Consider the following 25,610-nt stretch of genomic DNA (forward strand, 5'->3'; position numbering starts at 1 on the left):
ATCAATTGCTCGGCGTAGCAATCAATAACTTGCCTGGCATGTTTGTGCCCTTGGCGGTGCACGCGAAGCGAGCATCATGTTGACTTATAAATAAGTCTTCATTTTGGTATCCATTACAACCACGACACTTCCATCGTCGCGACCCTTCTCATTGAGCTCAAGGTATCTACAGCCTCCCTGCACCTCTCAAACGATCACAAAACTCAGAATCTCTACCTGTAAGTCGTTCTCATACATGTTGATCTCCTACTAACGAGATAAAGTCGTCCCGTCCCAATTCGTCATGTCTTCGACTAACAACTTCATTGCCCCTAAGATCGTCTTGTACGATGAGACCACCAACAACAACTACAAGAAGATCAGCGAGATGGACCAAGCCGACCTCGAGATCCTTCTCAAGCAGGCCTACATCGACGCGCGTGAGATTGTCCGCGAGTCCGATGTTGGCGAGCCCATGACCCTGCTGGCCCTGCTCGCAGTCTACGGCATGCAAGAAGTCCACGCTCTCGGCTTCGTGCGATTTCCCCCTCTCTTTACCGTTGTACTACTAACACAATACAACAGAAGTCCCCCTCCGCCATTCGCGCCATGGCTATCAAGGTTGCTGCTGGCGAACGGCGTGGAACCAAGGGTTGCCTGTACCAGGCGAGGCGCGAGGTGATTGCTGCCGCGACGCAGCGTAGGGCCGAGGAGAAGCAGGTCGAGGAGGGCGCCGACGCTAATGGTGCACCCGAGAAGGCGAATGCTTAGGTCGTCCATATGACCATGGGAAGGCCGCCGTGCATTTTTGCAGGCTGTGCTTGAGTGAATTGCTGGCTGTCGAGGAGTCACCTGCGCAGCCTTTGGGTTTCCATAGGCACAGGAACAGGCAGAAAATGCCCTCCTTGTCACACTTTCGATTTTTGTAGTTGTACTCTGCTTTGCGCAATGTCTTCTTCCTACATGCCACCCACCCATTAACACAACAGTCAGAATCCAGCCTTTGTACCTCACGATGTCGCACAACCCAACTACCTACTTCGACCCTGCGGCGCCGGTGTTCGTCCCCATTGAAGACATGTGCCACTATCAGTCAGGTTCATGGATCGTAGTCCACGACGATTTCCTAGTTCCATCCTACGATTACGCTGTCCTTTCTCAGCCTGGCTTCTACGACTCACTTCCTCAGTCTCTGCCTCCAGTCATGACCCCGCCACCCGACAATATGCTCTACACCTTCAGCCAACCTTCAAACAGCAACAACGCTCCTCTCCTTGCCTCCATGTCTCCTGAAGACTTCGACCGAGCCCTCAGAAAGGTCCGCGCAGAGGCCGACGACCTGGCCAAGCACGGTACGCATGCCACTCCAGAGGTCATGATGGCCAAGCTCGTCTCTGCACAGTGTGCCTTCCTCCAAAGCCTGGATTACGTAAGTGGGCAGTTCTGCGAGAGCCAGTACTCCGATTGAGATAGATGCTAACATTGTACAACAGGCTTCCCACATCGTCTCACGCGCCACTACCGTCCGAGAGTACAGCCGACGCTCCCGTCGGCCGGAAAGCACCAAGAAGATCCTGGACAAGACCAAGGCCAAGGAAGGGACAGCAGTCGCTCGACACCACGCCCGTGCTCGTGTCTATGCCCGTCCTCAGCGCGAGGAGGAGGCGATGAGCTCGCGGGAGGCTGAGACGAGCAATGAGGCTGGGGTTCATGAGGGAGATGAAGGGGAGTGCAGCGGTACTGGGAGTGTAGCAAAGACTGATGTTGAGCATGAGTCTGCTTAGTTCCAGCACACAAGGCTTCAATGCTCGAGAGATGTATCAGTGGACACAAGCGGCTTTTGTGATGTGTTGAGGTGTTGGAATATGGTGATCAACAACAGCATTCAGAACTAGACATGGTTCCCGTGAAGGGCCATGTAGCTGTACAGCAGTTGATAACGATGCCAGTCAAGCTCACTTGTATCAGCTCCATCATACCTCTTGTCCAACGCGAGTCCCAAGTTCGCTCCTTCCATTCGACGCGCCGTCGCGACTACGCGCGGTCAGGCGGATGCCTTGGCGCTCCAAACTACATGGCATTGTGTTATCCCACAACTACACCCTCCCCACCACACCGTCTGACCATCCTGTCACTGTCTCCATCGCCCTTGCTGGTCTCTCTTCATCATCGAGTTCAACCTGGCCGTCCACTCATTAGCCACACTCGTTTCGTCGCACGCCGCAGGTCGTCTCGAAGACTGACATGCTTCCTCACCACATCCAGCCCTCGCAATAGACGCCGCTTCTGTCGATCGCAGATTGTGCTACAATTGACGCAGAACATAAATTGTCTCACAAGCCTACAAGGTTTTGAGAACTTTGTCAGTCACGGGAAGCCGTCAATGCGGCCATTGAGCGTCTTCCAGGCGTTGCTGATTCCTCTCAGATTGAATCCATGTCCCCTGTCACCAATAAGTGTCGTTAATCACCATGGGCAGACACCACGATGTGGACTCCAAGCCGCATGAACAGATGCAGGCCGCTTACCGCAAGGCTGTGGCATATTTTGACTTCGATACTCCCCATGACCTCCGTCACCAGTCGCTGGCTCGAACATCCCTGGGCGATCCAAAAGCAGCCGCAAGGACAGCAGCGAAGAAGTCACGACCAGGTCAGAGCAGAGCTGGAACCGGGTTTGGTGTGAAACGCATCAAGAAGCCACAGTGTCGTGTATCAAGCAATGCTAATCGACTAGAACAGAGTGACGCAGACGCCTGGGCGCAGGCTCTCAATAGTCTGATCGAAGAGAAGCCGGTGGAGGTGCGAAGTGCTGCTTCAGACCGAAGATCCTTGACCGTTTCGACTTTGTCGGTGTCGTCCGATTCAACCGCATTCACTTACCACCCTACTGTCGCTTCTCCGCCAACGGGTCCGCAACCCGCACGGCCTGCTGGACTCAAGCGGAAACGGAAGCCAGATGCTCTGAACGTTAAAATTCGACCTCCCAACCCACCTGAGGTCAAATGCAAGAAGCATATTGGCCGCAGAGATATTACGTGGTCCCGCGATGAAGGCGGAGATGTGATCATGTGCTCCTGCACCGATCTTTCCCACGTTCTATGACATGAGCATTGTCCAACCTTGGAGGAGTGAAACAGATATCGCCATTGTATGCTACGCATGACAGCGTGTGTTGATCATCGAGAGTAGGTTGAGATCACGATTGTGGTGAGTGCCCACGAAATTGCTGCGAAAGGCGTGCTGACCGCGCATGAGACTGCCAACGCTGCTTTCCGCTGCGATGTAGAAGATCACGAAAGGTTGAAAAAGATCTCTCAATTTGAATGAGCCACTGAAGACCAACATTTGATTTCGATCACTGCTTCGACCAAAGATCTTTCTCGGATTGATGTTGTTCAAGCCATGGTAGACGAGGATCTGAGGTCACAATTGTCATGGGACTTCTAGGCGCCGTTGCTCCACTCATGTCGCCTAGAGCGGCCCCCGGCTCAATGTTTTCTGCGCGAAGACAACGACATACGCCCTTCGCAGCAATCCATGACCAATCGAATCCACATCGTGTCGAGCAGCAACAATGTTATTTAAACCACAGTCTACTCTTCAGGCCTCAAGTCCAACCATCTTGCGTTTCAACGTCTATCTGCTTGCATAGGCAATGCATTCACTCGACCATGTGATCAGGATCCAAGCATGCCATAGCAACAACCCTGGCCGATCCCAGCTTAGATCGGGACCTACAATCTACTCCTCATGTTTGTTGGCTGGTCAGGTAGGTGCCATTGGGGTCATGCCAACTGACTTCCGGCAAGCCAGACATGCCGATTTGGCTTTGTTCGAAAGTACCATACGACGTATTCAGCATTCCGCGATCATTGCTGGGAGCTGTGGTCCAGCGCCTAGCACGGGACGGCAATCAACGGATATGGCGGCTAAGTGCCCTTGCCAAAGCGATTGTGCATGGCTCACCAGGATTGTAAACGAATTACCCGGCCTTCGCCCCTACCAGTCGTCGCTCGCAGCGACATGTTGATAAGCGATGTTGCACGCTGCCACCTAGCATCTTGGCTATAAATTGACCACTGATATCGTTTAGGAATCCTCTTGAACCGGCGACTCTACCTACGGCTGATGCCTCCTGTGAAGCATCTCAACCCCATTGACAGCATATCTGACGGTTCTTCTACACCACTAACAAGTCAGCAGTGCCGCTGACAGCTCGCTCTCAGATCGTACTGAAATCAAATTGTTCGGCCAAGGAAGACCAAGGCAGTTGAGTGCCGCTGCCAACGGCTCTTATCAGAACCAAGACCACTAGTACAGTCCTAGCTACTGGCCCCTCGAACCATGCAGCCATCGACAAGCTCACCTGCCTGTCTTGTTGTCGCCTTGCTCAGTGCTTCGCACTGGACCAGCGCAGCCGCAGGCCCCGATTTGCTGCTCCAACGGCTATCTCATCTCACCCAAGACTTCCAGACTTCGACAGAATCACGTTCGTGCGCTCGCGATGTGACCCTGTGCGACTACGACAGGAGTATAGCGTCCGTGATTCGAAGTTCGCTGCATGTTCTCTGGCATGGATCTCGGTTGCGGCGGGAAAGCCTCACAGCTGTCGTGGCGACCGATAACACAGCGTTCGTGGTACCACCAAAATGGGGCCAACTTGCAGGGTGTCCCTGCTGCTTGACCATTGACCTATAAATCAACTAGGGTCCCGACTCTCGACTCGTCCGACATTGCTTCCTAGATTCGACTGCTGCAGTCTATCATGGACCCCAAAGTCACTGGCACAGCCGAGCCTTATGTGGTGGAGAGCAAGGAGGGAGACTCGGACGCCACGCCCGAGAAGAGACACTCCCTTACCGGCGATGTCTTCGTCGCCGACCATGGCGCGGACACGGAGCTGCGTCGCATTCTCTCCACTCGCCATTTAACCATGATTGCCCTTGGATCATCCATCGGCATGGGTCTTTGGCTAGGTTCCGGTACTTCACTTGTGGATGGTGGTCCTGCAGGTAAGGCGCTCGCCCTACTCTCTCTGTGCTGCGTTACACCGACTGACATGACCGCAGGCATCTTTTTGGGCTACCTTCTTTCCGGCTTCATGATCTGGTCCGTTGCCCACTCCATTGGCGAGATGGCCGTCATGTATCCTCGTGAGTTCCTTCCCGTCCGAGTACTGTATTACACGGGCTCACGATTCTGCGCACAGTGCCTTCTGCTTTTGTGCAATGGTCGGGAAAATTCGTCGATCCCGCCGCGGCCTTCGCGCTGGGCTGGGCATATTGGTTTTCGTTTTGCATCACTATCGCGAACGAACTGCAAGCTGCAAATACTATCCTCAGGTTCTGGACAGACGAGGTCCACGTAGCGGCCTGGATCGTCATCTGGTTTGTTGTCATCGTCTTGGTCAACGTTGGTGCGGTCACCCTCTTTGGCGAAATCGAGGTCGTTTGCAGCACGATCAAGTTCTCCTGGATCTTTGTTGTCATCATCTCGCTCATCGGTAGGTCACCTAGCAAGGACGCGTGACGCCAAGCTGACAAGTCGCAGTCGTATCTGCTGGCGGTGCCCCGGATCAGGAGCCTACTGGCTTCCGTTACTGGAACTCGATGCCGTTTACCAACGGCTTCAAGGGTTTCTTAGCTGTGATGCCGACTTGTAAGCAAGAACGATCTCATGCGGACCGGAAATGGCACTGACAGCTACAGGTATCTTCGCCATGGCTGGCTCTGAGAACGCTGGCCTCGTCGCCGCCGAGACCGCCAACCCTCGCAAGAGTGTTCCTCGCGCTGTGGGCTCCATCTGGCTCCGTCTTGCAACGTTCTACCTTCTCGGCTCGCTGGTGGTCACTATAACCGTCTCGCCGGAGGACCCTGACCTCTTTGGTGGCGAAGGCACTAATGCTTCTCCATTTGTCGTCGCGTACCGCAATGCCGGCATTCCCGTGCTTGCTCACTTCATGAACGCCATTATTCTTCTGTCAGTCATATCCTGCGGTACCATCTCCTGCTACGCGGCTGCCCGTACGACCATGGGCCTCGCCTACCTTGGCATGGCACCCAAGGTGTTCAAGAAGGCCGACAAGACCGGTCGTCCGTGGTGGGGTCTCATCCCAACGTTCATCGTCGGACTCGGTCTGGCATTTTTGAACGTCTCTGAAGACGGCGCCACCGTTTTTGGATGGCTATCATCTCTGACCTCGCTCTTCACCCTCTTCGGCTGGGGGATGATCTGTCTCTCGCACATACGCTTCCGCTGGGCGTGGAAGCTCCAGGGACGGGACCCTTCGGAGCTGCCGTGGAAATCATGGACCTATCCCTACGCGGCTTGGTTCGGTCTCACGATGTGCATTGTGCTCATCATCGTGCAGTTCTACCTCGCCGTATGGCCTCTTGGTGTTGCTCCTAACGCGGAGGATTTCTGGGCCAGGTATATCTCGGTCCCTCTGATTATTGTGCTGTATATCATCGGCAAGTTGATGTACAAGACGCCCAAGTGGGTGGACCTCAGCACCGTCGACTTGGACTATGGTCGTCGCTTCTACGCTGATGAGGGTCCGGAGAAGAAGGGCAACGTTATGGTCCGTGGTCTCAAAGCTATCTTCTCTTAAGTCAAAGTTGGAGCAGTTGAGTTGCTTATGCGAATGTTTGCCGCCGGCAGAAATGGCACGCGGATCACGGTACATACACTTGGACCTATGCCAATATCGTTTTTCCCCATCCCCCCTCCCCCTTCACAACTTTACAGTCCGTTGAGTAGTACTGCAGTATCGAAGTTACTTGGAGCAGTGATGGGGCTCCCCTTCCCCACGTCTCGGCAAATGCTTCGGATGTCAAATGTTTCATTCTGCCTGCCCAACTGGGCTTAGTATCTTCGTGTTCAGCGCTCTCCTCCACGGGTCCCAGGATGCATGAAGCCGATCTCTGCTTCGCTTCGAGGACACGAGCTGTTCCTGGGTCAAGTACCTTGGCAGTCACCGTCCTCGCACCGAGTCATTGACACACGAATACCTGCAGAAGAGGACATAAAAATGGCGGGACATGCGGGCATGACGATCTCGCCGTCGTGGTTTGGATCCGGGCAGACATACCTTGGAAAGTAGGCATCCTCCTCTGCCTCTCCTCTGCACATCAGAATGATGAATCTCCGGCTTACGATCGCCCTCGCGGCCATCCACAGCGCCGCTGCCGCCGCCAATTGCAACGTCGACACCTTCAGCTCTCTTCTCGATGCTGCTGGGGCCTCGTCGACAGCATCAGTGGTCTACGCGACACCCATAGCTGAGGGTGGTGCGTCGTTTGATCCCAGTCCGCCGTTTCAGAGCAATGTCACAGAGCTTCCGGAGCTGTGCGCCGTCAAGATCGAGGTGCAGTCCTCGGACAACTCATCCTACCGCTTTGCCGTTTTCCTGCCGACGGAATGGAATCACCGTATGATGACAACTGGGAACGGTGGGTTTGGAGGAGGAATCAACGTACGTAGTTTCTCTATTGGTGATAGATCGCTGCTTACCTGTCCAGTATATTGACATGGGACACCTGTCGCACTACGGCTTCGCATCGGTCTCAACAGACACTGGCCATCTGTCCAGCAGTCCGGACGGCAGCTGGGCTCTGAACGCGCCGGAGTCGATCATCGACTGGGGCTGGCGAGCGATGCACGGGTCCGTGGCTCTGGGAAAAGCCATCATTGAACAGTACTACGACTCCCCGATCCAGCGGTCATACTACGCGGGCTGCTCGACTGGCGGACGTCAGGGCCTGAAGGAGATGCAGATCTCACCCGACTCCTTCGACGGCATCCTCGCCGGCGCGCCCGCCTGGTGGACCACGCACCTCCAAAGCTGGACTACCTGGTACCCGCTCCAGAACTACCCTCCCGACTCACCAGGCTACATCCCCGCCACTCTCTTCCCCTCCATCTCTGCGACCATCGACGCCCAATGCGACCCCCAAGACGGTGTGCGCGACAACATCACGCAAAACCCCTTCGCCTGCACCATCGACTACACGGCCCTCAACCTCAGCGCCTCCCAAATCAGCACGCTCCAAACCCTCTACGCCAACTGGACCTCCTCGCATGACAACAGCAGATTCCTCTTCCCTTCGCTCTCCCCCGGCACCCTCCCCCTGCTCGCCGATCCCCAATCGCCCAATCCGCTCGGCTACACCTTCTACAGCTACTTCGTCAAGAACGACACGTCCTACAACTTCACCTCCTTCACGGAAGCGGACCTCGCGCAGGCGGACGCCACCAACCCCGGCGCCGCCAACGCCGACGACTTTGCCGCCATCGAAGCCTTTCGCGATCGTGGCGGGAAACTCATCATGTATCACGGCTACAGCGACTTTGCGATCCCCGTCGGGAGTAGTATGTACTACTATAATCGGACGGTGCAGAGCTTGCGCCGCGAGGAACAGCAGCAGCAGCAGCAGCAGCAGCAACACTCGGATTCGAAAGGAGGGAACAGGGAAGGGACAGACGGTACAGGTGTCGACGTCGACGACTTCTTCCGCCTCTTCCTCGTCCCCAACATGGGCCACTGCAGCGGCAGCCAACCCGCGGGAAACGACGCGCCGTGGTATTTCAGCGCGGCGAGCCAGAATCCGGGGTTCGCGAGGAGTGGGATCAAGGATGGCGTGCCTGGCCATGGAGGGGATGCGAGGTATGATGCGATTTTGGCGTTGTTGCGCTGGGTGGAGGAGGGCGAGGCGCCCGAGGAGCTGGTGGCGACCAAGTATAGAGGGGATAATTCGACCGAGGTGCTGAGGACGGGAAAGATTTGTAAGTGGCCTGGGCGGGCGGTGTGGGATGGGAGGGGGGATGTGAGGGGGGAGGGGAGTTGGGCGTGTGAAGGGGCTTGAGATGAGATGTGGGATGTGAGGTGGGTGGTGGGGAGGAGGGGTGTTGGTTGCTCGAGAGATGGAGAGGGTGGGTGGGGAGTTCTGTCGATGGGAGATTGAGGATCTGGTGCAGGGGACTTGGGGAGGCTTGATAGTAGCGAAGATCGCGACGAAGTACTAACGGGCAGGGGAGATTTTCGATGTAAGCCTGAAGGTCGTGAACGCTGTCTTCTCGGCGGCCAGACGGACAAGCAGGCATTTACAGAGTCATCAATATATCCCCACGATGTATCCTGAACCCCCCCTTTCTCACTCCTTCCCGCCACTCGCCACCTCATCATGCTTGAAGCCCGCATTGTCCAACGGCTTCCCATCAATCTCGACGGGCTTCGACGCCGTCAGCACAAAGTACACGCGGGCCGGCTTGTCGTGCGGGTTGGTCCAGCCGTGGATGGTGCCGCGCTGCACGCAGACGTCGCCGGCTTTCATGTGGATCACGACGCCGTTGTCGAGGTGGCTGTTTGGTTTGGGGCTTGCGTCAGCTTTGCCCGTGAGGACAGTACATATATCAGGTACCAAATGCAACCGCAGATGAGATTTAGAGAGGAGGGGGTTAAGAAGAACTTACCAATCAATCTCCCCCTCGAACAGAATCCCAAAATCCAGACTGATGGTGCGGTGGTACAAGGTCTCCGTCCGGGGCGGGAAGTCGACGACGCGCAGCACGACGCCCTTGTCGTTGGCGAGGCTGGCCGTCTTGCGCGCTGCTGGGTCCTCCCAGGGCTCGTTGTTGCTGGCCGGGAACTGGAAGGTCTCGTAGAGTACGGCGAAGTTGCATTTCACGGGCGTGGGGAGGCAGGGGATCTGGCTGTCGGAGACGACGATGCTGTTGCCTGTGCTGTCGTGGCCCGTGACGATGCGGCGGGGGTGGGGGTAGAGTTGTTCATCTTGGGACATGGTTGTGGATTGCGAGGGCGTTTGGATATTGGTGTCAGGATTCAGTTGGGGGGTGCTATTCGGTTGGAACTGATTGGGAGAGGTAAGGAGTTGTTCGGAGGAGGGGCCAAAGGTCGTTGGCTCATGCAGGGTCAGCTTCTGAATGACTGCCTGTCTCGCTGGTGGTACTCGTACTTTGTAGTTGGAGTCGTCCCCGCGTTTGCGGGGGTGTTATGGGTGGGGTGTGATGTCGTACCTGTCAGCACAAGAACGTCTTTCTTGGTTCCTATCGCAGTATCCCGGCTCGCCTGGGCTTGAGAATGGTGTCTACTACTCACGAGACTATGAATAGTCCCACATACGCGAACGACGATGGATCATGTGCAGTGTGCGATGAAGACAGGCTCCGAAAGCGATTGTCATGCCCCCGAACGCCGTTGTTTCGCTCCATCAGTGGGCAGTATCAGGCGCGAGCTGACATACGCGAAGGCTGCGTTCCCTTCATCGAGCACACCTGCTGTCAAGTCCCTACTCGTTGGCCAGGATCTTCGATAGCAACCTCTGTGGCGTGCCGACTACGGACGCGAATAATCTCTTATCAGTCAGGGGTATCCCCAACGCGGGTCCATCGCGTCTCGATGCGTCTAAACATCTTTCTTTCGTGTCATTCACTGCAATAGATCTTTACAACTCGATTCGCGATGCCGAAAGTCGCAAAAGCTGCACCTAAGCGCAAGGCTGCTGCATCACAAAGGCCCGACCCTCTCGCTGCCAGTAGCGGCAACGCGAGGGATGTCGGCCCGTCGTTGAATCGGCCTCAAAAGGCGCGCGCTCCGTCTTGGGAAAGGACATCGCGCTTCAGCAACTCTACGACGATCCGACCTTCAAAGGCAAAGCCCAGATCGTGTATGAGTACGACATGGGCGACTCTTGGAATCACGACTTTATCGTTGTCGGTCGAGCGACTCCTCAGCTCAACCAGCAGTTCAAAACCCCCCCGACATGCAGGTGTTGTGCCTCTCTGGGCAGGGTCCACCTGCGGCGGAGGTTTGTGGTAGTATCGAGGGCTGGGAGCATCTGATGGAGTTGTTCACCAAAAAGGGTTGCAAAGATGCGGATGGCAGGAAGCAGTGGCGCAGGACAACTTGCATGAATGGCGACCCGAAGGGACTGGATTCGTACAAATGGGGCACCTTGGTTGTGAATGATCAATTGATCGAAGCTTTCAGCACAGAGGAGTGGAGGACAGAGAGTGAGCATTCGAGTGACGAGGAGTAGCGGCGTGCCAGACGCGGTACTGCTTGCTTATGGGAAGGGGAAAATCGTGAGTGTCCGGAGCTTCCATAATCATAGCGTGTAAGACCACATATCAGGACAGTGTATCAGTAGCAGATCAATTTCTGTGATCCGTGCTCCTGAAGCCAAGGGACGGGGGCGTACTGCGTTTCCCTAGGTACTCCGCTCAATATTCGCAAGCCTCCCTACCTCCGATGAATAATCGTTGATAACAGTTCAGCCGCAGTCTAAGCATCGTTTGCGCGAGCGGAATTCTGCGCCATTACTTGTGCTTCCAGTAATCATGCAAGGACTGCTCCCAAGGCTTCCCTAAGCTTCGTGCCAAGATATGCGTATCGGAGGTATCGCATACTGTACCGGACTGTATCGCATTGTATCGCATTACGGGGAGTATGCAAGTCATCTGTGAACTTTGCCACTTCTTCATGCATGCCGTCGAGCAAGAAACTTCCTGTCTGCCTTGTCTATAATGTCTTTTTCGCTGTCTATTGGGCATGTGGCTGATCCCGGTGCATTTGTTGATGACTCAACAGCGGACTCGATTCTCGGTTGCGATACTGACAGCAGGTACTAGGACTTGGAGCAGCATCCATACTGGATCGTTCTCTGCTGCCTTGCAGAAAGACGCAGCTAAGCATCTGCCCAAGCCTTACGGCATCTCAAGGACTCCTCAAACCAGGTTTTGGTCAGCAAGAAGCGAGATGCCAGCATACCAAGACTACCGAACGACCTGCCGTATGTCGCCATACCTATGTCATAATTCGTGTCGATTGAGGGTACTAGCGCAGCGTGTCGCTCGAACGCATACAATTCCGCATCACCAGATTCGATGCCGAAGTCACCATGAGTGCGCCGAGAATGATAACGTCTAGACAGAACGCTGCATCTTCGGGGTAGCCGAACAAGGTATATCTGCCTGGCCGCCGAACCGTTCCTTTGGAGCTCGTGGAGACTCTCGCTCAGGTGAGCTAAGATTTGGAGTGATTAAAGATCGGCAAATAGCCGAAGTGGAACTGGCAATCAAGGACGAACAAGAAATGTTCCAGCTGCTTCCTCTGCAGGGTGAGAGGGTTGTGGATTTCCAGACTTGTTCTCTACGCCTTGACGGTGCATTCGTCCACTCTATCAGCCGTATACAACTTGCAACGAGGGAGGCAAACCCTCAAAAGTACCCACGCACGTGGCCGAGAGACGGACGAAATCGAAATGAAGACAGCGCTCCGAGACTCCGTTTAAGGTAAAGATCGTTGGCCCCCACGAAGAAACCCCTGTCAGTCTTGGTCAGGTAAGTGAACATTATCCCTCGCGTGTCAAGAGCCTCAACGGCCCAAAGACGTCCCTGAGTCGGTTACTACTATAACTGTGTTGCTTGGTCTCCACGTGTTCTAGATGCACGATTTCGGAATATGCACTGGATACGGCCCCCTGTTTACCATATACAGCGCTTCATCATGCTCGAATGAGGTGATGTGCGGCCGTATATCACCCCTTGCCTCTTCCATAATCTCGTGGCAACCGCTCAGCTGCCCTGAGAGAAGAGCTGTGTCGACGAGGCGTTTTCACTATATGCTGGGAGGATGCTACGAGCTTCAGCTATCAGCAGGGGCACACCGACGAGGACTCCACCGTCAACGGTGTATATAAGGTCGACAGCAACTTCCCAGCAATCAGAGAAGCACATCAACAACACGAGCACAAGCAACACAAGCCATCAGCCGCAGCTCTCACCGTGGACAGCATAATCTCGACGCATTAGCGTCCTTACAGAACCAGAGGCCGCCAAATGTCCGAAGCGCCATCGCAGTCCAACAACGACAATATGAATCCTGACAAAAGCAAGTCGACTCAATCGACAAGGAACAGCGGTAATGGTAGCCAGAGCGACAAGAAAACGAGTCCGGCGCTGGGATTCCTTGGGGACACCGCCTCTGGGAACATTCCCAAAGACAAGAAATCACGATAGGACATGACGTGAAGATGAGGGGAAGTCTGTGAGGCAGACTAGGTGCGACCTTTGTCACGAGGGAGTGATTAGACGGTGTGAGAAGACTTATCAGTTATGCTCGGGCGATACACCGGTACCGAAGTAACCAAAACTCGCCATTCGAGGAAAGTCTTGGAGGTTGAAGGGGTTAAACACGGAGTCAGGCGTTGAACGGAGACTCAACATGCACGAGCTGAAACACCGGAGATACGGTGTGATATGGATGTGAGCGCAGGCCGCTCAGCAGATAGAAACCAGAAACTATTCACTCCTTTGAAATTTCACTGCCTGAGATTTCACTGCCTGATCTGATCTGATTAGATAAGCGCCGACGTTTCTCCGCGTCCGGGATTGGAGACCCCATACCATACTACCGACTGCTGCTGGCATCATCACCAATAAATAGTAAGCATGGACTGCAGTTCGGAAGCGGAACTCACGTCCCAGTAAGATGGATTCCATGGCAAAGAGTCCATCTGAGAACCATGCCATCAATCCCGGGACGTGTCGGCTTCGACCCACGGCAGCTCGGGATACCCCTAGTGACGCGAGGGCGGAAACCTTTTGCACACGTCTACAACAACGCTGTATCCTACGTCCCAGACGTCGCCGAAGCGAAACCTCCGACCTAACTGCCTCATTACCGCCAACCACAGACTGTCATATCACTGATGGCACAGGAGAGCGAGCCATCATGTCCTTCGCCGACCTCCCCACCTGCGCGAAAAAGTGCAGCATCAGGCTTTTCAGCGTACGCATTCCGCTCGCCGATGTCGAGGGCGTACAGGCCTTGATCCGGACCGCCAAGTTTCCCCCCCGGCGACATACGAAAAACAACGGAGCCATAAAGTCCCAAGTTTGGCGTCACTCATGAAGGGATGTCCTTGGGCCAAAGAGTGCGACGGCTCGAACGATTTTCGACCGGTCTTTCCGTCGAGGCCAAAGCTGAACTTGGTGCCCGAATTTTCAAGGCCGTCTCGCTCACGCACGAGTCCCGGGAACCCATACCCATCGATTTCGCGGCGCGCTTCTCGTCAAACCCATCGGGGGGGGGTGTTCCCCGATATTCTGCTTCCATGGCTGGCCCGGTTCGTACAACTCGAGTTCATCCCGCTTTCGAACACCTTCTCCTCTAGATACATGCGGCGGCGTGGGAGGAGCCGCAGGCGTTGTGGGCTGAGGTTAAGGAGTCTGTGAAGATCATGCTGGAGAAGCGGGAACGGGTATCCGTTGATCGGAGCTTTCCCTTTGAAGGGTATTGATACAGATCTCCATTTTGGACCATCCGCGGCATCATTAGATCAGAGAAGAAATCCATTTCCCGTCTTTAGGAATCCATGGCACGTCCTCCTGCGTCGCCATATGCGCTTAAGTCTGCGTCTGCGTCTGCGTCTTCGCCAACGCCTCCTCCTCCTCCCTCTCCAAGCGCAACACGTCCAGCCCCAGATTCCACGCCATTTTCATGCCGCCCTGGCACGCGTCCGTCCAGACAAAGCCCATGAGCACATCTTTCTGCAGGCGCTCGTAGCTCCAGCGACCGGAGAAATGCCTCACGACCTTCATCACCATCGCCGTGCAGCGATCGTCGCGCCACCCCGGTGGCAACGCTTTCGCCGGTGGCCACAGGATGCGCTGGCCGAGGTTCAGGGACAGCCAGGCCACCAGGTCGCGGACGGCGGGCTCGCTGTCGTCGAGCGGGTAGGCGAGCACCTCTTCCTCGAAGAGGCGCAGCTGCTGCGCGTACAAGGGGCTGAGTTTCTCGTGGCGTGTCATGTCGAGGAGGGTGGTGAGGAGGGAAATGCAGATGAGGCGCTCGATGGGCGTGCGCTGCGGGGACGCGAGGGCGGCGGCGGCGTATTCGGTGACGGCTAGGTTGGCGGCGGAGACGAGCGGCGTGCCCTGGCTGGAGGCGAACGCATTGGAGGAGAGGATGGGCTGGCCATAGCGGGTCATGCCGTTGGGGTAGTGGTGCAGGTTAATGTCGAAGTGGAGGACTTTGTGGACGAGGTCGATGATGCAGGGTGAGAGGTTGCATTCAAGAGCCAGGCGGCGGTATCCCGGCTGTAGGCTGGCAATTAGGCTTGACATGTCATTGTAGGCATCGGAGTAGCCGCAGTGGTTGATATTCGTGGACGGCATTTGCGGGCTGGGGCTTAGGGATATTGGCTCGATAGGGGTGGCGGTGATGGGTATGTTGGCCCGGAGGAGGTTTGGTGCGCTACAGATGTATGTCCAGAATGTTTCGAGACCAACGATGCTGGGCTTGAGAAGCGAGGGCCACCCGAGAAACTCAATTCCGCCGCGGAGGGCGACGAGGCGTCGCAGGCCGGACAGATGGGTCTGAAAGGTGACCATGTCGCTCATAAGGAAGTCTATCCCCATCAGTGCTACTATAGCGAATAGCACGGCGTCGTGGGCTGAGATGCCCGGATCTTCCGATGCGATCTGGGAGCGTAAGCGCTTGAGGGCTGAGCCATAGTGGAACAGTGTTTGTGAGTCTGGACAATGGTCGGTCCACGTTGAAACAAACAGGTTGGCATGAGAAAGAGCTACAATAGTTTCGAACATCAACGGCTGCTGTAGAGCGTAGCGGAAGTAGTCCTTCACCGCCTGAGCGCCTCCTTCCGGCGAGAACAGGTCAGGTCGGACAGTATGTGCAGGTGCGTAGAACTGGAGAACTGCGGTCTAGTCAGCATACGCTTCTCTTGTGGGCAGAAGTAGTGGCATCTATCGACTGTAGAGGCAGTCTTCGCAACGGGCGTCGGCATGTCGTCCTGGGAGCTAGAGCAGGCATTGGGGAGAAAACCAACGTGCTGAACAAGGCCTTGCAACTTCGCCACTGATGCAAGAGCCTTTGACAGCTCGGGGACGTGCAGTATCATGACCCGCCCCAGTCACTAAGTGCGTCAAGCAGACTGGGAAGGCACTTACAGTAGTCGACTGCCACAGGTATGCTTGCTCGAGCCTGGATTGGCCAAGTTTCAAAGGGGTCGTTTCGTAGACCATGCCCGTCTCGAGGAACACCTAGCTCGGTCTCAGAAGCTGTCGTATCGGTGGATGCGTCGTCTTGATAAGCAAGCGTAGCCACTGCCTGCTCGGCCTTGGAACAGTGGACTTCATTCTGCTGCTTCTCTTTGGCTTGTTTCCTGACCAATGGTCGAGATCGGTTTCGGAAGTGTACTCCGATATATGAGGAGACCTTGCGTCTCCTAGCTCGATCTGCAAGTTGTGCGGGGTGAGAATAGTTGATGAATGTGTCTTTCGCGTGAACTACGATCGTCTTCTTCGGTTTAGCTGGGCCTATATCCACGCTGCGGGTCGGTATGTTACTGTGAGTGAGGTCATGCATATTCGTAGGGCACAGTTGCGGTAAGCGTCCCTATCTCGGAAGCGGACTTGCTAAGAACGATCCGCCGCTGAACAATGAACCGCAGAAACGGGGTGTGAAAATCGTTATGAGTCTAGAAAGACGACACGAGGGCGACGCGATTTTAGCCTGGCGGTTATGTAAGCTCAATCTTCCATCTGCATTAATCAGCAAGGAGCAAGTAACTGAAGCAGATAACTCCACAGGGCCTGACCTGATGAAACTGTGCTCTGGACTGACCATAGTGTGTCACGAAAACCACAGGTAGACGGCATTTGCGTATACCCTGTAGGGTCCCATATTCAATTTCCCAGGTTTGCCTTGACGTACAAAGTAGTGGTACTAAGCTTGGCAAAATGGTTGCCTCGAACTAAATGCTTGGCGGAACCTGCAACGAGATGAGTGAACGGCTTCTCGAACATCTTATGAGGATACTGTGGCCACTTCCTGGTATCTGGTCTCAGAGGTAACAGCCCGGGCCATCTCATTGTCGATCCCCTACACTTGTCCACCTCTACCGGTCACGGACGAGACTATACGATCTTTCGTATATGTGGGACTGATTCTGTTCGTACCTGGAAGCATTCGACGCGGCTGGTGTACCCGAAAACCCCCGAAGAGCGCCTCAATATATGTTGCCGTCATGCGGTAGCGGAACCTCGTTGATAGAGAATATAAGACAACCCAGTACGCCTCCTAAAGCAAGCTTCATCTTCGTAGATCGTTGAAAAGAGAACTTCATAAAGTGTTCAAAACTTCATCTCTCGTTAGTAGTATATATCCCAATTCCACCTTGCCCTCAGCACGGCCAATCCACCAGCCTGAGTCTCGACAGTCCTGCCGCGGCCTCGGTCGTTGATGTCGCCGTTCTCCACCCGTGGTGCCTGCCCGTCCGCGTACTTCGGATTGACGAGATCCTCAGCGCCGTCCGGCAGCTGCGTCGACTCGATGATCTCCCGCATAGTCTCGGCGTCGAGCTCGCCAAAGGTCCACCACATACCGAAGCGGCCGCTTCCGTCCCTAGAGGCCTCCGCCGCCTCGGCATTGTGGATGATCCATTTCTTGTAGGCGGCACAGCGGTCTAGGTGGTACTGGTAGATGCTGCGGTCGAAGCTAGTTTGGGCATGCACGGAGATGAAGTCTTCTTCGGTCGCCCATAGCGGGCGGCAGAACTCGGCGAGGTGCCAGAAGAAGATGCCTTTGAAGGTCTGGCCGTCCTGGCTACACTGCCCGCGGTGATCGCAGTACTCTTCCATGACGCCGCCTCGTCCCAAGCCGTGCCAGGTCTTGGTTCGACTTGGCCAGCCCGTGGCGCGGATGACGCTTTCGATCAATGCGTGTCCATCGTCCAAGTAGCTACGAGCGCCGGTGGCCATCCAGAGACCACGGCTGGCGGACAGTATGACGCCTTGATTGTAGGTGAAGACCATGGTACTGAGTTCATCGCACTCGCCGGTGCCCCGGTCGATGGTGCCGTTGGGATAGCGGTGCCAGCCGGTTACGTGATACCCATCTTGGTAGAGGCCGGCGCGGTTGGTCATGCGGGACTCTTGGAGCCATTTGTAGCTCTTGATGGCGTTTTCGAGATGGAGGGGGTTGTGTGGTTTCGCGATACTGTCAACCATGCTGGGTCCCGTATACTGCAAAAATGGGGCCGAGTTGTTATCTCCTGGAAAGTAGAGATACATCGCAATGCTCGCTGATGTAAAAAGTTCGTTCGTAATGGCATTTTTGTAGGGCGTCAAATAGGGATTCCAGTTCATACCGCCGTGACACAGAGACTCGTCCCAACCATCCGATGCTAGATCGTAGAAAATACGCGCTCGATGTGCCGCCATGGGGCTCAATTGTAGGCCGTGCCAATCGCCCGCAAAACTAACCTGCTGATGCGCAAATACCTGAAAATGACGGGCCGAATACATTTCGGAAAACTTGATGTTCTCGAGCCAGCCGAGAACGACCCAAAGCATGTCGTCGTATGCCTGATTGCGCAGCGCAAACGCATTCTCGCCAAAGTAGAAGAACGAGGTATGTGCAAAGTACTTATTGATAATGTTCTGCCACCACAACGCATCGGGACATCGATCGATCACAGGCTCGAAGGAGGATACTATGCTCGAAAGAGTCGCAGAGACCTGAGTGCCCATGACGGCAGCGGTCCAGTCGATGGCGGCAGGCCAGGTGCCGGAGAAGGTATCGAAGTACTCATCTTGCATCACCTCGAGCGCTCCTACCAGGCTCTTGAGGTGGGGAGACGGCGCATCTTGTGAAGGCTGTGTATATTCGGCGCCTATTCGTCTTTGCGAGCCGAAATTCGTGACTCGTGAGGCATCGCGGTCATGAGGAGGGATGGCCGTAGCTAGAAGGGGGAGGGTGAGGAATGTGGGCTTCATGTTGAGCAACTCATAAGAGTTTCATGACCGCGACGGTCATCAACACCAGTAGGTCATATCGATTGCATGGAGCTCAAGGTGAACAATCGCACAAAGAAGCTGGCGGTGAGGATAATGATTTCGAAAGGAGATCAGGCGACCTCACAGCATCACCTGCTGGGATGCTGGTGGTTTGGCGCTGCCAATGCCACACGAGGTTCAGATTCCCCTCAGTTTGGGGGCGGCCAAGCCCCGCCTCCAATCGCGGCCATGGTCCCCTGAAGCGCGCGAACTCTTTAACTAAGCCCGGCTTAAAGTCAACTTTGCCCCAGATCTCATTGCTCTACCCGAGACTGTTCGCGAGAAGCGCACCTCGCCCACGTAAGGCCTTGCACGTGGTGGCAATGGCTGTGGATACAGCCACGAGAAGCGGGATAACCACTAAATAGACGAAATGTTGGGGCCGTTCTGCATATCTCACTGTTTGCGAGGAAGCTGAGATTTAATCGAAAAAATGCTCGCCCGGAAACATCGTCCTGGCTTTGAGAGACGGCTTTACCACACACTCGTCCGACGACTCGCCCGACGACTCAGATATCCATCGGCTAATTGCAGCCGTCTAAGCTACCCGCTTAAGGACGAAGTCGGGGGGCATTGCGAGACAGCCTTGATTTGTAACCGTACCCACTCGGCAACATGAATAGTTGTTGTCACTTTATGATTAGTGAGTCGAGATAAAAAGACCTTGATCAGAACCTTCCATCACTTGATTCGCCATCATCGTCTGTCCTTCTATCATCACGCATCAGTCAAGAATCAACCGGCAGTATGTCTGGCATACCGTTCAAGGTCGTCTTTGGCACTGCGGGCTTTGGCGACACGGGGAAATATCGCAAGCTTGAAGATGTCCAACCCATCTTTGACATTTTAGCCAAGGAAGGCGTCACTCATCTAGACACTGCTCAGCTCTACGGCAACTCCGAGACCTATATTGGCGAGGTCAAGGCTGGTGAGAAGTTCGGTCTCGACACCAAATGGTTCGGTGGATTCAAGCCCGGCGAGAGTGACAAGGACAACACCATCAGGTTGGCCAAGGAGAGCATTCAGAAGCTCGGTGTCAAGAAGGTGGATATCTTCTACCTCCACGCTCCAGACAGTACCCACCCTATTGCCGACACTCTCGAAGGCGTAAATGAGGCCTACAAGCTAGGTCTGTTCGAACGCTTTGGTCTTTCAGTAAGCAATATCCCCTCCCAACATGCTACCACACTGACCAGTGCCAGAACTTCAGCGCGGCCCAGGTCCAAGAGGCTTACGACATCTGCAAATCCAAAGGCTACCCGATCCCTAGCGTCTACCAAGGGAATTACAATGCCGTTGCTCGCGTTGTTGAAGCTGAACTCTTCCCGCTTCTCCGCAAGCTCAACTTTGCTTTCTATGCGTACTCTCCTTTGGCTGGCGGTCTTCTCACCAAGACGGCGCAGGAGATTGCCGATGGAGCAGGACGATTTGGCTCGGAAGGAATCGCGCTCTATCGCAACCTATATCACAAACCAGCGTACATGAAGGCACTGGGTCAGTGGGAGAAAATTGCCGATGACGAAGGCATCAGCCGCGCCGAACTGGGCTTCCGCTGGACGGCCTATAACTCTCAGATCGACGTGACCGGCAAGTACGGCGATGCGCTGGTGGTGGGTGCCTCTCGCCCCGAGCAAGTCGAGACCACGCTCGGCTATCTTCGAAAGGGCCCGTTGAGTGACAAGGCGGCCAAGGCGATTGATGAAATCTGGGAGCTCGTCAAGGATGAGGCGCCTGTTGACAACTTCAACAGTGGCCCGTTCCAGCGTTGACGGGATCTCGAATACGCCTCCTCTTGAGCACAGCAGGTAGCAGGTAGCAGGTAGCAGGAAGCTGTAGCAACAACGAAGCAATACCGAGTATCATAGAACAAATAAATATGATCGACGACCATCTCGACGTCGAGCCTCTCCACAATGTTTGTCTACCACGCCCATGTGACAACTTCCGAATGAGGCTCCAAACCCCCTACCCCACCAAGCAAGTTCTGGCCCGCCCGCAGCTCTTGGTGTTTTGGAGGGGCATCGGCGGTCCCCGATGCCGCAGGGATGGAGGGGAACGCTGCACTGCACGCGACAAATAAATTCTGATACTGGGAGACACAAGGACGCATTTGAGCGTTGAATTCAAAGCTCCCTCTCTCTCTACATCGTCGCTGTCTCTGGAAGATACTGAATCGTTTTCAGCGCGGACATCTACATTCGAGTTGCATTTACTGCCTGATACACCCCACGAACACGCACGAGCAATCAACTACCAGCTACCTACCCATCCCAGTCTACGCACGCACGCACGCAGCACTATATCTGAGACGGCATCTTTACCTCAAAAAAGATGGAGATCCCCATGGACGCCGTCGCGCTCGCCGACACGGCCAAAGACCAACTCCCCACCCTGAGCGCGCACAGCACTTCCGCCATCAGCGTGACGCCCGTGCCCTCCCCGCTCATCGACACCACCTTCTCGCACCTGACATCCGTGTGCACCTCGGTGCTGCAAGCCTCCGTCGTGGGCGTCTCAAACGAGTGGTTCGCAGAAGCGAGCAATTTGCTGAACCCGGCGAAACCGATCTGGAAGGAAGGGTACTACGTGCATGCGGGCAAGTGGTATGATGGGTGGGAGACGCGGCGGCATAATCAGAGGGAGTTTGATTGGGTGGTGATCAAGTTGGGGTGTGTGGCGGTGGTGCAGGGCGTCGAGGTCGACACGGCGTTTTTCAAGGGGAATGAGGCGCCGGAGGCCGGGGTGGATGGGGCGTTTGTGCCGGCGGATGTTGGGGAGGGGGAGGTGGCGAAGGAGGGGTGGGGTGGGTGGGAGGAGGTGTTGCCGAAGCAGGCGTGTGGGCCGAGCCAGCGGCAGGCGTGGTGGGTTAAGGGGAAGGGGGTCGAGGGGCGTGAGGTGAACTATCTGAGGTTGAAGATGTATCCGGATGGGGGGATTGCGAGGCTGAGGATCTATGGCACGGTGGTGCCGCCGCCATTGGCGGTTCAGGATTTGAAGGAGGGTGGGGTGGAGAGGCCGATTGAAGATTTGGCGGCGGCGCTGAATGGGGGCGTCGCGGTCAGCAGGAGTGATGAGCATTTCGGAACAAAGAGTAACTTGCTTTTGCCTGGGAGGGGCGTGGACATGGGGGATGGGTGGGAAACGAAACGGTCGAGGGGAAAGGGACATGTGGACTGGGTGGTGGTGAAGTTGGGCTTGAAAGGAAGGGTTATCGAGAAGGTGGTTGTGGATACGAAAGATTTCCGAGGCAACTTCCCACGGGCGGTCAAGGTGGAGGGTTGGTCGATGCCGGTGGGCGCAGCGGCGTTTGGAACGGAAGACGAGCCCAAATTTGACGGGGACGGATGGCAGGAGTTGACACAGGGAGAGCAACGGTGCCAGGCAGACCTCGAGCATGTGTTTGAAGGGCATGAAATGGCGATACAGAACCCCCCCGAAGGTGAGGTATGGACGCACGTCAAGATGACCATTATTCCGGACGGTGGTGTGAAGAGGTTGCGGGTGTTTGGGAGGAGAGCCTAGGTGGTCTGATAGAAGAAATGAATACTTGTCCGATGACGCTCGTCAGGCTATTCAGAAGTCGTCTCGCATGCTCCTGCGTCTGGTTGATTTGGCCACTGTAGAATGGACCTACCACGATGCAGAGCATCACACTGTGGCGTGACCGAAGACGTTGACGGAGGGAGCAAGTGCTTTGACGCCCTAGGCTGCGCCGATCACATAGTGTGAGGACCGTGGATGGTCACGTCTTCCTAACCGCAGACGTTGGCAACACTAGGACCTTGATCAGGTCCTGAGCATTAGGAATAATTGTGCTGGTCAAGGCCGACTTTAATGAGAGAACGAGCCGGGCCGGGTGGATCGAGTGTATGACTTCGTCGGCCGTTCTCAGGGCCGGAAGTAAACAGGCTTCTGCTCACTGGTCGGGCTCTCGCTGAACAGCAACATGATTCGACAGTCGTGGACCCTTACTGGGTAGGTGCAAAGGCCTGGGCCATGGACAAGCGGAGCGAACGGTGGTGAGCAGTAGTGAGACGAATACCGACACCTGTGATTGGTGGAGAGCCAGAGGGGGCTGCCAAGGGCCGATCTCGGCTGTAGCTGCAGTGGGCGGCAGGAGCAGAGGTGAGAAAGTGAGAAAGCGAGAAAGTGAGTCGCTCGCGACTTCTCCGCAAATTCCAGACCGCAGCCATTCTTCGGCTTCTCATTTTGACTCAGAACTTCACTCACTCTGGGCATCGGTATAATTGCCACAACCCAGTCACAGCCTGGTATAGCTTGTGACACCAACCATGGCTTCCACAATGCTGCCCGTAAGACAGTCGTCGAGTGCAATCCGTTCTCTGTCTCGGCGCAGACCCTCGTGCTCACAACCTTTCTCCACCTCATCCTCCGCTGCGGCCATCTCGCCCTACCGAAAAACACAGAAGACTCCTGCCGAGCACACAAAGAGGCCTGCAACTACTGCCGCCGCACCTGCACCGTAAGGGATAGCCTATGCAACTTTCCTTGCGTTAGCTAACACCTCATAGTCAGCGACGCGAGGTGCCCAGTCCAGCTTTCAACCAGGATTTTCGAAATGCACCTTCACCGTTGGTCAACAGGCAAGCGCCTGAACTCGACGACTCGTAAGTCGCTTGGAACAAGTCCTAGACATTTGACTCATATTTCACAGTTTCGTCGGTTTGAGTGGCGGCCAGGTTTTCCATGAGATGATGCTCCGGCAAGGAGTGAAGCACGTCTGTAAGTGAACTCTCATTCTCCCAGTGTTTAGAGTCTAACACGATTTAGTTGGCTACCCCGGTGGTGCTATTCTACCAGTGTTCGACGCGATATACAATTCGAAGCATTTCGACTTTATCCTTCCCAAACACGAGCAAGGTGCTGGTCATATGGCCGAGGGTTATGCTCGCGTGACCGGTAAACCAGGTGTCGTCCTGGTGACAAGTGGTCCTGGTGCCACCAATGTCATCACTCCCATGCAAGATGCCCTGTCAGATGGCACACCCATGGTTGTCTTCTGCGGTCAGGTTGTGACAAGCGCCATTGGTAGCGATGCTTTCCAAGAAGCCGATGTCGTCGGTATCTCAAGAGCATGCACCAAGTGGAATGTCATGGTTAAGAACGTGGCCGAGCTACCGCAGCGTATCAACGAAGCATTCGACATCGCCACCTCCGGACGACCAGGTCCGGTCCTCGTGGACCTGCCAAAAGATGTCACCGCCAGCATCCTACGAAGACCTATCCGCACACATTCGACTCTACCCTCGCATCCTTCGGCTGCTACCTTGGCTGCCAAGGAACTCTCCCGGAGACAGTTGGATGCAACCGTGAAGCGCGTGGCTGATCTGGTGAACATTGCCAAGAAGCCCATCATCTATGCTGGCCAAGGAATGCTGGCCACGCCCGAGGGCCCCAAGTTGTTGAAAGAGTTGGCAGAGAAGGCTCAGATTCCGGTCACAACCACTCTGCAAGGACTAGGTGCCTTTGACGAGACCGATCCCAAATCCGTGCATATGCTTGGTATGCACGGCGCCGCATACGCCAACATGGCCATGCAAGAAGCTGACCTGATTATCGCTTTGGGTGCACGCTTCGACGATCGCGTGACTGGTTCCGTGGGCAAATTTGCGCCTCAAGCCAAGGCTGCAGCCGCCGAGAAGCGAGGCGGCATCGTTCACTTTGAGATCATGCCCAAGAACATCAACAAGGTGGTGCAGGCGACTGAAGCCGTCGAGGGCGATGTTGCACAGAACCTGGCTCTCCTTGTGCCCAAGGTCAATGCCGTGAGTGAGCGACCGGAATGGTTCCAGCAGATCAACGATTGGAAGAAACGCTTCCCCTTGAGTGATTTCGAACGTGGTACGCCCGACGGATTGATCAAGCCACAAGAGCTGATCGAGAAACTCTCTGAGCTTACCAGCCATATGAAAGACCGGACCATCATTGCCACTGGTGTTGGCCAGCACCAAATGTGGACTGCTCAGCACTTCCGCTGGACTCGTCCCAGGAGTATGGTGACATCGGGCGGCCTCGGTACCATGGGCTACGGTCTGCCTGCAGCCATCGGTGCCAAGGTCGGTCGTCCGGATTGCTTGGTGGTGGACATCGACGGTGATGCGTCGTTCAACATGACCCTGACCGAATTGAGCACTGCTGCTCAGTTCAACATTGGCGTCAAGGTGATTGTTTTGAACAACGAGGAGCAGGGTATGGTCACCCAGTGGCAGAGCTTGTTTTACGAAGACAGGTTCGCGCACACTCACCAGAAGAACCCTGACTTTATCAAGCTCGCAGATGCTATGGGTGTGCAGTCAAGAAGGTGTATCAAGCCGGATGATGTCGAGGCCAGCTTGAAGTGGCTCATCGAGGGCAGTGGAGACGGCCCGGCTCTCTTGGAGGTTATCACCGACAAAAAGGTGCCCGTCCTTCCGATGGTACCTGCTGGCAATGCTCTACACGAGGTGTTGGTATACGACGCCGAGAAGGAGAAAGTGAGAAGGGAAGCCTTGATGAAGAAATGGAAGCAGCCGTGATTTTCGACCTTCGCTTAATCAAAAGTTTGGCTTGCGCGTGGATTGCTGGTGTTTAGTTTGCAGGCATCTACGTTGGCAAAAGCTCCAATACCACCTTCTGTATAAATGATACCAGCTGAACCAGTCGAGTTGAATCTTGAAGAAGTCTGTAGGAGCACAGCGTGCTGTGGTGTGTGGTCGCAAAGGTGCTACTCGCACCGAAAGACGTGATTAC

The 25,610-nt window shown here is 55.2% G+C and overlaps 11 protein-coding genes across 11 annotated transcripts; 8 read left to right on the forward strand and 3 right to left on the reverse strand.

Moving 5' to 3' along the window:
- Positions 1-283: 283 nt before the first annotated feature.
- HMPREF1541_02204 (uncharacterized protein) lies at positions 284-750 on the forward strand (the record flags this gene model as incomplete). Its single annotated transcript, XM_008716560.1, has 2 exons — positions 284-514; positions 565-750. 2 exons carry the CDS (start codon positions 284-286, stop codon positions 748-750), a joined length of 417 nt encoding a protein of 138 aa, XP_008714782.1.
- A 244-nt stretch (positions 751-994) lies between these two features.
- HMPREF1541_02205 (uncharacterized protein) lies at positions 995-1,763 on the forward strand (the record flags this gene model as incomplete). Its single annotated transcript, XM_008716561.1, has 2 exons — positions 995-1,408; positions 1,473-1,763. 2 exons carry the CDS (start codon positions 995-997, stop codon positions 1,761-1,763), a joined length of 705 nt encoding a protein of 234 aa, XP_008714783.1.
- Positions 1,764-4,746: 2,983 nt separating this feature from the next.
- Positions 4,747-6,591, forward strand: HMPREF1541_02206 (uncharacterized protein; the record flags this gene model as incomplete). Its single annotated transcript, XM_008716562.1, has 5 exons — positions 4,747-4,993; positions 5,051-5,134; positions 5,191-5,484; positions 5,532-5,639; positions 5,690-6,591. 5 exons carry the CDS (start codon positions 4,747-4,749, stop codon positions 6,589-6,591), a joined length of 1,635 nt encoding a protein of 544 aa, XP_008714784.1.
- Positions 6,592-7,119: 528 nt separating this feature from the next.
- Positions 7,120-8,845, forward strand: HMPREF1541_02207 (uncharacterized protein; the record flags this gene model as incomplete). The annotated part of the gene is made up of 2 exons (XM_008716563.1): positions 7,120-7,455; positions 7,502-8,845. 2 exons carry the CDS (start codon positions 7,120-7,122, stop codon positions 8,843-8,845), a joined length of 1,680 nt encoding a protein of 559 aa, XP_008714785.1.
- A 288-nt stretch (positions 8,846-9,133) lies between these two features.
- HMPREF1541_02208 (uncharacterized protein) lies at positions 9,134-9,781 on the reverse strand (the record flags this gene model as incomplete). Its single annotated transcript, XM_008716564.1, has 2 exons — positions 9,134-9,341; positions 9,453-9,781. The coding sequence occupies 2 exons, from the start codon at positions 9,779-9,781 to the stop codon at positions 9,134-9,136; spliced, it is 537 nt and encodes a 178-aa protein (XP_008714786.1).
- Positions 9,782-10,762: 981 nt separating this feature from the next.
- Positions 10,763-11,038, forward strand: HMPREF1541_02209 (uncharacterized protein; the record flags this gene model as incomplete). Its single annotated transcript, XM_008716565.1, has 1 exon — positions 10,763-11,038. The coding sequence occupies one exon, from the start codon at positions 10,763-10,765 to the stop codon at positions 11,036-11,038; it is 276 nt and encodes a 91-aa protein (XP_008714787.1).
- Positions 11,039-14,408: 3,370 nt separating this feature from the next.
- HMPREF1541_02210 (uncharacterized protein) lies at positions 14,409-16,389 on the reverse strand (the record flags this gene model as incomplete). The annotated part of the gene is made up of 2 exons (XM_008716566.1): positions 14,409-15,718; positions 15,972-16,389. The coding sequence occupies 2 exons, from the start codon at positions 16,387-16,389 to the stop codon at positions 14,409-14,411; spliced, it is 1,728 nt and encodes a 575-aa protein (XP_008714788.1).
- A 785-nt stretch (positions 16,390-17,174) lies between these two features.
- On the reverse strand, positions 17,175-18,800 carry HMPREF1541_02211 (uncharacterized protein; the record flags this gene model as incomplete). Its single annotated transcript, XM_008716567.1, has 1 exon — positions 17,175-18,800. The coding sequence occupies one exon, from the start codon at positions 18,798-18,800 to the stop codon at positions 17,175-17,177; it is 1,626 nt and encodes a 541-aa protein (XP_008714789.1).
- Positions 18,801-19,607: 807 nt separating this feature from the next.
- HMPREF1541_02212 (uncharacterized protein) lies at positions 19,608-20,629 on the forward strand (the record flags this gene model as incomplete). Its single annotated transcript, XM_008716568.1, has 2 exons — positions 19,608-20,015; positions 20,063-20,629. The coding sequence occupies 2 exons, from the start codon at positions 19,608-19,610 to the stop codon at positions 20,627-20,629; spliced, it is 975 nt and encodes a 324-aa protein (XP_008714790.1).
- Positions 20,630-21,191: 562 nt separating this feature from the next.
- On the forward strand, positions 21,192-22,382 carry HMPREF1541_02213 (allantoicase; the record flags this gene model as incomplete). Its single annotated transcript, XM_008716569.1, has 1 exon — positions 21,192-22,382. One exon carries the CDS (start codon positions 21,192-21,194, stop codon positions 22,380-22,382), a length of 1,191 nt encoding a protein of 396 aa, XP_008714791.1.
- A 770-nt stretch (positions 22,383-23,152) lies between these two features.
- On the forward strand, positions 23,153-25,396 carry HMPREF1541_02214 (acetolactate synthase, large subunit, biosynthetic type; the record flags this gene model as incomplete). The annotated part of the gene is made up of 4 exons (XM_008716570.1): positions 23,153-23,343; positions 23,393-23,488; positions 23,536-23,603; positions 23,652-25,396. 4 exons carry the CDS (start codon positions 23,153-23,155, stop codon positions 25,394-25,396), a joined length of 2,100 nt encoding a protein of 699 aa, XP_008714792.1.
- Positions 25,397-25,610: the final 214 nt, after the last annotated feature.

This window comes from Cyphellophora europaea (genome assembly GCF_000365145.1).
Source record: "Cyphellophora europaea CBS 101466 unplaced genomic scaffold supercont1.2, whole genome shotgun sequence".
Lineage (NCBI taxonomy): Eukaryota > Fungi > Ascomycota > Eurotiomycetes > Chaetothyriales > Cyphellophoraceae > Cyphellophora > Cyphellophora europaea.